Source organism: Medicago truncatula, chromosome 8 (genome assembly GCF_003473485.1).
Source record: "Medicago truncatula cultivar Jemalong A17 chromosome 8, MtrunA17r5.0-ANR, whole genome shotgun sequence".
Taxonomy (NCBI): domain Eukaryota; kingdom Viridiplantae; phylum Streptophyta; class Magnoliopsida; order Fabales; family Fabaceae; genus Medicago; species Medicago truncatula.
The window spans coordinates 2,895,826-2,906,671 of record NC_053049.1 but is presented as its reverse complement, the minus strand read 5'-3'; the positions used below and the strand labels follow the sequence as shown (position 1 = coordinate 2,906,671).

The 10,846-nt window shown below is 31.6% G+C and overlaps 1 protein-coding gene across 1 annotated transcript; it reads left to right on the top strand.

The window, feature by feature from the left end:
* The first annotated feature begins 5,182 nt into the window (after nt 1-5,182).
* Nucleotides 5,183-10,797, top strand: LOC11421994 (serine carboxypeptidase-like 20). Its single transcript, NM_001423434.1, has 14 exons — nt 5,183-5,376; nt 5,527-5,672; nt 6,899-6,975; nt 7,360-7,482; nt 7,583-7,685; nt 7,767-7,804; nt 7,881-7,982; nt 8,095-8,175; nt 8,255-8,497; nt 8,665-8,730; nt 8,804-8,925; nt 9,202-9,315; nt 10,143-10,188; nt 10,558-10,797. Exons 1-14 carry the CDS (start codon nt 5,234-5,236, stop codon nt 10,639-10,641), a joined length of 1,488 nt encoding a protein of 495 aa, NP_001410363.1. The 5' UTR covers nt 5,183-5,233; the 3' UTR covers nt 10,642-10,797.
* The last annotated feature ends 49 nt before the right edge of the window (nt 10,798-10,846 follow it).

Genomic DNA, 10,846 nt, shown 5'->3' with positions numbered 1-10,846 from the left:
AGCAATAGTAATTAAAAAAAATGATATAATTGATAAATTATAGTCTTAAGTAATCAAAACGATGATCGAATAGAAACACAAAATTTGTACTCAAACTACACTTAGAAAAAAAAAATAACAGATTGAGTATATATTTAAACATAATAGGAGAGCTAAGTGTGATATCATGATCTCTCACGAGAGATAGTGTAATTAGGGTCATGGTGTCTAATTGCATGCATTTTTTCAGTGAAGAATATTGGCTAAAATATGTTTTTGGTCCCTGTAAATATGGCTCATTTAGGTTTTGGTCCCTGGTAAAAAAAAAATTGAAATCAATCCCTTCAAAAAATTTTGTTTTTTAAAATAGTCCCTATGTCCAATTTCTTGTTTATTTGGCACAATTCAGTCTATGTGACAGATGCTGACTGTGTAAAGTTGGCCACGTGTCGTCAAGGTGGCAATTATGTCATTTAACATATTTAAAAAACATTTTTAGAAATAAAAAATACATAAAATAATTTTTGATTTATTTTAATTATAGTTTTCAATTGGAAATTAGAGTTTGTATATATTCTTCATCCAACCCCAATCTTCAACAATGAATTCAATCACTAAAACCCAAAAATTCAACACTAAAAATTGATCCAAAACAATGTCAGAATCATTCTCTCACAAAAATCTTATCTTGAAATTTGGCCTTAGAAGAGAGGTAGAGTGAATTGGTTGCTGCCTTGCATTTAAGGGTTTGTGTGAGAATCATTAGCAGGTCAAAATTAACTGGGACGGTTAAATGGTTCGACAATAAAAAGAGGTTTGGGTTCATCACCCCTTGTTTCACCATGCTGTCGTAACACCGCCGCTGCCACCACCGCGGTAACAGAGGCTATAGTGGCGCTTCTTCTCTCTGAATATGCAGCCACCACCACCTTCAAAAACTCAACTCGAACTTGAAAAAATTACCTAGAAACAGTGATAGTAGATCTGCAGGTTTTGAAGATGGAGAAGCAATTGATGGAAGGAGGGTAGCAACTGAGAACAATGAGGATGTATTTTGATGAATTTGATTTGGGATCTTGGTAATAGTGAGTGTATGAATAATGGGTTGATTTGAGAATGGAAGAATTGTTGTTGTGTTGTTGTGGATGTTGATGCCATGGAAGGGGAAGAAGAAGAAGCTGAGATAAATGCAGCAAAACAAGAAGAGGAAATTAATAAAAAACAAAACATTTATAGATTTATTGATTTATTTTATATATATTTAACTTAAATTAAAATCCACTTGTACAAAATGATACAGTCAACATGTGACATCTAAGTAAAAACTTGCCAAATAAGCAAGAAAGTGAGTCTAGGGACTATTTTTAAAAACAAAAAAATTTGCAGGGACGGATTTCAAAAAATAATTTTACCAGGAACCAAAACTCAAATGAGTCATATTTGCAGGGACCAAAAGCATATTTAAGCCAAGAATATTTCAATCAAGAAGGTAAAATATTTCATTATAGATATATCTTAAATTTTGAAGAAACTATTTCTTGTAGTACTAACTAGTATTTGTCTCACGCAGAACTTGTTGCAGATACATTGTATCTCTCTCATGCTCATTTTGTCTCTATTCTGCAACCATTCTTGGCTTTGAAGCTAACCAAGGTTTCACAAGTTGCCATTAAAGAAAAAAAAAGTAGGTGATGGACTTATTATGAGATCAAGAACAAGAGAAGAATCAATTTAACTGAATCTATTGAATAAAATGATCTAACTTCAAGTTAGTTACATGAATCCGTCTTTTGATTTGAGTTCTGAAACGGTTATGGTGTTTGGATTATCGAGTGTTACTCGTTCTTGATCGTCACAACTTCAAATTTTTATCATCATAATTTTTGTTTTGGGATTTGTTTTGTTGTACAGTGTGATGATGATTGAGAAAATTAAGAGAGAATTTGGGGTTTTTTTTATTATGTAATATAGAAGAGTTGAGATGTGAGTAAGAGGAGGAGAAGTCACTTTAAGGATACATGGGAGGGTTGAGCATTTTGTTAGCTTACGGTTGTTGATCACCGTTAGTTGTTTGGTTTTGGATTCGTTATCGTGTTGGCGATCGAGTTCACCACCATCATCGAAAAGTTCGAGTTTTATGGGTTGATAGAAAACCCGAGAGGGTCTGTCAAGAAACTGTTGTTGTGTCGGGTTAGTGTTCTCATTATTAGACTCTCTGATGCATCTTGTTGATGTTGTAGGGAATTGATGGTACATGATCAGTTTGTGTTGACGATCAGTTCATTTGCCAAGTTATAAACTCAATTAGTTTGTTTAAATTGATTAGGATTGAATCAAATGTGTAGTTTTTATTGGTTGTATTACCTACAGGGGTTGATTCACTTGGATCGACTGAGTTTGGTTCTATGTCCCCCAATTTTTATGTATTTTTTTCCTTTTTTTAATAATATATTTAAACATTTGACAAAATTTAAATTGTTTTAACAATTTAGTTGGACATCCTCTATTCTCTTGTCATATGCTCTTAATTTATAATATATATATATATAGTTAGGATCCGTTGACACCAGATGTAAGTCAAAAGACTTACACCAAATCTCAACCGTTAAAACTAATAAATCGTACGGTCATTATTAAATTTGAATATTGGAACACGGCTCATTCTTTCTCCTTCCTCATAGTAGTTTTTTCTCTAACAATGAAACTTGCGATTCCGTTTACTCTGGCTTGAGATCCATTATGTCACCACTCACCAACAATCTCACATCTACCATCACTTGAGATCCATTCTTCATTGGTTCAAGACCTAAATGTTCTTAGTCTTCGATAAACCTCCTAATGTGACAACAAATTTTTCTATGGATGAAAAATCATGAGATTCAATCAATTTTATGAATCCAAAAGTAATTAAAATATTTCAATTTTTCTTTTTATCCCCTTTTAGCGTTTCTTTTCAATTATGATTGTTTTGAGATTTCAATGCTTTCAATTGCATCTAGATCCTTTGGTTTCTGATCTGATCTTTTTAGCGAAACTAACAGAAGGTTGTAGTTGGTGTAGATGACATGCTTTCAATTGTTATGTGTTCCTTCCGTTTCTTCCGTGGATATAATTTAAACTATACGATCAATTAAATTTAACGGTTAAGATTTGGTGTAACTCTTTTAACTTACACCTGGTGTCAACGGATCCTGACTTTTATATATATATATATATATATATATATATATATATATATATATATATATATATATATATATATACTTTGTTCATTGTGTGCGTGAAAAATATTGCAGATAAAATTGAATTGAAATTTAAGGAAATTGTATGGTGACTTTTCTTTGAGTGAACTTATTCTTTTTTAACAACATTTTTTTTGGGTGAAGTCGACGATGACTAGTTTTTGTTTTTTGTTGACAAAAATCAATGATATTTATTCATTCAAATTGATAGATTATATTGATACTACAAATTCTCTAAAAACAAAAAGAATGAAGACATCCATGTTAATAACATAAAATGACAAAGTACAAAAGTCTACACATATGACTATATTCAAGTCTCCAGAATACTCATGTCTCTGGATATGCAACTAGATCGAACCTGATAACAATCTGAACCGAACAAATACATGAACAAAATAAAAAAGACAAACAATGCAGCATAAAGACGACGAACAAACCAACATCACGTTAAAACGAAGTATATATGAGAATCACTTATTTCAATAAAAGATAAAGAGAAAAACAAGCTCGAGAAGTGATTTTGAAACAAAAATTGATCATGAATCACTACTCTTTAATGAATGAAGGAGAAGAAACAAATGTTTTGGTGACGGAGGAGAGAAAGGGACAATAGAATATGTTGTTATCGATGGTGATGACTAGTTGCATGCCTTCTATCTTGTAAGTAGATTTTTTTAATATAAATATGATGACCCATCCATAACGCCACTTTGCTTATCTTCTGCGTTCCGTTACAATAAAATCCAAAACAGTCACATCACAATATCACATACATTACATGCCATTGATAAGATAACAGTTTATATCCTAATTTAAAATATTAATTAATCTCATTCAATTTTTCTAATGTAATATTCCTTTTCTTCGTATTTCATATTTCGACCTATCATTTTTCTAAATATGATTTTAAATAAAAATAAGTATTGTTAGATTTTTTTTTTGACAAGAATAAGTATTGTTAGATATTAATTGATTTGTATTTTTCTGACAACATTGTGTATAATTTTTTTTTTGACAAAACAACATTGTGTATAATAAAACCCCTAAAAAAACATTGCATATAGTAAATATTTTTTGGACAACGTTGTGTATAATCTAAAAGAAGATTGTATTGTTGTAAAAAAAAAGACATTGTATTGTATATAATAAAAGGTGAACCCTATGATATTCGTTAGTTTAGTTAAATATCATCATTCAATGATATACTATATTTTTATAATTTATTTTAAAATAAATATAAATATTGATTTTTTTTTTTTTTTGGAATAAGTAAATTTAAGGTGAGGGGATGATGCTCCAATTGAAGATAGAGAAGACTTTCAAGTTCAAAAAACACTTACCCCATTCATAGGCACTAACATGACTTAGATATAAGATTTCTTGAATTAAAGACTTATCTTTTTACGACTAGTCCAAACCTTTAAAAAGTTTTTTTTTTTTATTGAGAAAACTCTAACATATTTTTTTAATAATAAAATGATTTAGTATTTTAAGAAAAATATTTTTTATATATATGTGACCAAATACTATTCATTTATGTTTGTGCACATACAAGAATACCTCTAATATAGAGTTATATATAGATAATATAAGTTATTTGTGGAACTCATTTATTTTATTTTTTTAGAGTTTTTAATTTAAAGATATATTGAGTGTTTATCTTACTTAATTAACAAAATTAGTTAAAATTTACTTATAAAGAAAGATAGTAAAATCATTGTAAATATCCTAAGGTTTATTTTTTTGAGTAAACTATTTATGGTAACTTAAATACTAATCTCACGCAAAACTCGTTTGAGATATTCTAATAAAATGGAGTATCTCTCTCATATTACTATTTGTAACAACTCTTAGCTTTCAAGTTAATCTATCTAGCTCCCACAAGTTGCAAAGTGGACCCATCATCACTCTTTTCTTAGATTACTCTATAAATTTAACTTCAACCTGTCTTGTTTTTTATAAGGTTGTTTTTTGTTTCTAATTTATTTCCTGTTTTGGAACAAACAAGGATGAACAAAACACGTAGCACTGTCTGTTTGGTCTTACTTCAGATTTACCTCAGCATTGTGCTGACAATTTCAGCACCTGAAACTGCCATTGTAACACAGGTTCCTGGTTTCAATGGAACAATACCTTCCAAGCATTATGCTGGGTATGTAGATTTAAAAATTCCAAATTTTTGTAATTTTTATTCATGTTTTCTTATAATAAATTTTGGGTTTTTTTTTTAATTCTTTGTTTTTTTGACTTATTTGAAGAAACGCATTATGTTATGTTTTGATTAATTGACCCTTGAATGAAGGTATGTGACTGTGGATGAAAGTCATGGAAGGAATTTGTATTACTATTTTGTTGAGTCTGAAGGTAAACCTTCTGTGGATCCAGTTGTTCTTTGGCTTAATGGTGGACCTGGATGTTCTAGCTTTGATGGATTCATATATGAGCATGGTAATTTTTCTCATTTGATTGTCTTGTTCTTTTTAATACAAATTAGTGTTTTAACCCTTGCAATGAATGATGTATTATAAAAAAAGTAGATGTGACACATGTAGTAGATGCTTGTGCCCATCAACAATTTGGTTAAGAGTTCGAGCCCTCGCCAGTGCATATGGAAAAACATATGTTGGAAGTGGTCAATGCCTTAAATGATTTTCAGTCGAGGGATTAGTACCTGCAGTTACATTGAGGGATAACTCGATATAAGTAAATATAATATGCATCAAACAAGAAAATAATGATCATACTATTCAGGCATTTTATCAAACACATAATATGCTTCATTTTTAAATTTAGATACTTAAAAGATTATGTTTAAGCCAATGAATGTTGACTCAGTTAGTAAGGAGTTGACTCACCTACAAGGTTGTGGGTTTAACTCCTGTTGCTAGTGCAATGACCTCTTTGATGAGTGATCTATAAGTACGTTTGTTAACGCCCATCGAGCCTTGATGAAGCACGGACACTCCTCGGATTAGCCGTGTCACAGTGTCAGACACGTGTCGTGTCCGACACTGACACCTATAATTACACTGAATTATGTGATTTTCTCAAATTATTAGCAATGCCGGTGTCCGTGTTGTATCCGTGCTTCATAGGCCTTGAGGCCTTCCCTGACCCAAGTGAACCCCAAGCTGAACTCACCTAAACTTTTTTTCTATAAAAACAATGATTATGTTTAACCTAGCCTCAATTAACAGTGAACACGCTGTTCTAGGATTCTTAATTTTTTTTTTTATTTTGAATTAAGAGATGTATATTTTTTTTAAAGGATTTACTAAATTAAGCTTTACGATCATTGTCTATCATTTATTCCTTTCAGTTTGGAACAGTATCAAATCACAGAATGTTCAGTTGAAATGAAATTTTTAGTCCTTTTCTTGTTCCTCCAATTGCCTCCTTCCAAACATATTATTAGGACGAACACGAGGAATTGCTACAGTGAAATGGTTTTCAATCAATCACACTAATTTCTTTTTGTTAATTACTAGCTACTAAGTACACTGGTTCAACAGACTTTTATGTGTAGATTTCCTGGTTATCTTGATAAAACATCAGCAGGAAGTAGTTATGGTTCAGTGGCTTTGATAGTTTCTGTCTTGAGTTTTCCATAATTCTTCTGCCATTGCAAATTGTTATTCAATTTATAAATCATGTGGCAATTGATGATTTTTCAGGTCCTTTCAATTTTGAAGCAGCAAAGACAAAGGGAAGCCTGCCAACTCTGCACCTCAATCCATACAGCTGGACCAAGGTACCAAATTTTTGAACTTTGTTGAATTTTGAAAGGGAAGAATGATTTCTTCTCATAGTTCGGTTTTCGGTAGAGACTCTATAGGGTTGTTTGTATTGACTTATTTGAGTTTATGTATAATAAGCACTTGTGAGACTGTTTGAGAGAGCTTTTTAAAAGAATGAGCTCTTCATGATAGCTTATGAAAGCAGCTTGTAACTTGTAAACTGTTTGACTTTATCTTATGTTATAGAAATAATTTATATGCAAGCCCTTACATGATAGACATTTATGCTATACGCACTTAGTTAAGCTGTTTATCCAAACAAGACCTGTGTAATTCAACAATTACTAGTTATTTTTTCTTGTTATCAAATGGTATATGATTCTGAATTTGCATTATAGGTTTCCAGTATTATATATTTGGACTCTCCTGCTGGTGTTGGGTTTTCATACTCTAAGAATGAAACTGATTACATAACCGGAGACATAAAGACTGCGTCTGATACACATGCCTTTCTCCTTAAGGTAGTTAAGGAAACAACTAGTAGATTTTGATGTATTATTGGAATCAACAAATCTGTATTCTCATCAATTTTCTTACATATCTTTCTTTTGATAAAACCAGTGGTTTGAACTATATCCCGAGTTCCTTTCCAACCCTTTCTTCATTGCTGGAGAGTCATATGCAGGAGTTTATGTGCCTACTCTTGCCTATGAAGCAATGAAAGGTAGAAAGTTATGTCCATAAAAATGTGTTGTATTAATGTGTTAGAATCACTACTAAGATCCACTTTCTTGATCTTCTACAGGGATTGATGCTGGTGTGAAGCCGAAACTGAATTTTAAGGTATTTATCTTTAAGTGATCAATTTATGTTTTTGATTTCATGGCTACAGCTGACATCTGAAACTCCTTGTGTGCAGGGTTACATAGTTGGAAATGGTGTTACAGATGAACAAATTGATGGCAATGCTCTTGTTCCATTTGTACATGGGATGGGTCTTATCTCAGATGAATTGTTTGAGGTGAAAATAAACCCTTTTAAGAGCAAGTTTGGAACTATATCTATTGTTTGAAACCTTGCTATATATTGTCTTGTAAGTATGTTTCTTTAAGTCATGTTGCGTTCTGTTGCAGGAGGTTAACCGCGAGTGTAATGGGAATTTCTATAATTCACTCAGTGATAATTGTACAAACAAGCTTGCAAAAATTGATGAGGTGATTTAATTATACTACATTTCTGAGATTATAAGAAATAAGTGAATTTGGCACTCATTGATGATTCTTACTATTTTAGGACATTGATGGGTTGAACGTATATAACATTCTAGAACCATGCTATCACGGCACAGAGGCAGATAAGATTATCACATCCTATATTAGGTTGCCGTCTAGTTTCCGCGAGTTAGGTGAGACTGAGAAACCTCATCCCGTGAGGAAAAGAATGTTCGGTCGCGCTTGGCCCCTTAGAGCACCTGTGAGAGATGGCAACGTACCAACATGGCCACAACTTATCAATAGCAACAATGTTCCATGCACAGTATGTTTCTTTACTACTATCTAAGTGTCTATATTTACCGTTTAATATCTACATATTACCTACTAATTGATTTAATTGCTTGATTATTATTGCATACTTGTATAAACCTTAGAAATGCTAATTCTTTATTGCCAAAAACAAGTAACATGATCTAACAATATCTTTAGGATGGCTCTGTTGCAAATGCATGGTTGAACAATGAAGAAGTTAGGAAAGCAATTCACACTGCAGAGGTGAAGTTTCTTGTAAGATACCTCTATACTTTGAATGTCAAAGCACTAAATTATTATCTCTCTGATGAAACAGAAAAGTGTGGTCAGTAGTTGGGATTTATGCACAGACAAAATTTCCTTCGATCATGATGCTGGAAGCATGATAAAATACCACAAGAACCTAACTTCCAGAGGATATCGAGCTCTTATATTCAGGTGAATTTCCAGCATTACAGTATTCTTACATTTATGATAGACATAACTACTCCATTGCTATACGTTTAGGTGCAGTTCATTGTTCCAATTGATTGTATGAAATATGAGATATAAAAGTTGGATGTTCAATCTTTTATTATTTGTGGTATTTTAGAAAGTGGGATTTACTACTTTTTCCATTTGCATCAATGCAACTGTCTCTGATCTTTTCTGTGACTACTGAAAAAAAAAATACAGAACATACTGGAGAAATTGAAAGTTTCATGTTTCTTGCAGTGGTGATCATGACATGTGTGTTCCATTTACTGGGAGTCAAGCATGGACGAGATCAATTGGATACAAGATTGTTGATGAATGGAGGCCATGGTTATCCAATGGTCAAGTTGTTGGGTACTTATTCCTTCTTATCTTACCTTACTTAATGAATTTTCAAATATTTTGCTCTCTTATATGAAAGGACTTTGTACGACCTTATGGAATTGTTTCAGAAATAGTTTATAGATGTGAATTAAAATTATCTTCTTTAATAATCTACTCCATGCTCTATGAAGCATATTATCTTCTGGTATGGGATCTATGAATACTTGTATTCTTTTGTGGCATTAGTCCACCTTCGCAGTAGGAGTTGAGGCGTCAAGATTGCAATCTGCTGTCAAAATATGCCTCATAAACTTTTGCGTGTGTTATTTTTACACAAAATGAGACACTAGAATTCAAAAACAATTTGGATGGTTACCATTCAAATACATGATTAATTACATTTAGTAAATAACTAATGAATATGATAAGGTGTTGCAACTCATTAATCATTCACAGAACACAATTAAACATGATTTTGTATGTTATCACTCATGATTTTCAGATGTATATTTGAACACAAATTGTGATTAATAGATATCATATATTTAAAAAACCTGAAAATCATGTATAAAACATACTTTGGATGGTTATAATAGATTTAATTTATATTTGAACATGTAAATATCATGGTTAATTACATTCAGCGGATAATTAATGAGTTTTGACACTATGCTAATCAGCCATGCACTAAACGTAATTAACCACATATCTAGACGGTGTTAAGTTAACCATCCAAATTGTTGTTGTCATATTTGTGGGTCCAAGTATCATTTCTGTAAACTTTTTTCACAATGTATATTTAGTATAAAATACCAATCTTGGTTAGAAATTGAGTTAATTACTTTTATTTGCTGCAGGTATACTCAAGGATATGACCATAATCTTACTTTTCTGACCATAAAGGTATGTATGGTGCGTGTGTGTGTGTGTGTGGATTATGGCATTTGAGAGCATAAGAATTAAAAGGAGCTAAGGAGGAGACAGAGAAAGTATAAAGACTTTGAATTAGGACCATGCTTAATTATAAAAGATTAGCATTAGCTCTTATTTATGCTAATTGTTGACTTTTTTTAATACTAATACTGGTTTCTTATTAATGAATCCTGATTAAATTGGAAAACAAATCATGAAAAAATAAATAGAATATGAAAACCAAAGATAATACTAGTTAAGAATTCCAAGGAGTTGGTTTAATCTGTGAAAAAACAAGTCTTAGCTTCGGATGTACCTGGTTCAAGCCCTGAAAATATTTATTTGATTGCATTGGTACAGGGAGCTGGACATACTGTTCCAGAATACAAACCACAAGAGGCATTGGATTTTTATAAACGTTTTCTGGCTGGATCCCCAATATGAGACAGTGATACTGCTATGGATATTCCATGAACTATATAGATGATTTGTGGGTATATGTATATGTTGACATTATATTATTATATCTGTATACTATGTTTACCTCTCTAATTTATTGCTAGATTTAATTGTTTCCAAATTTTCATGTTTGAAGTGAGGTTATGGCAATTAGATTAATATACTTTTCATCGATTTGAGATTGGACGGT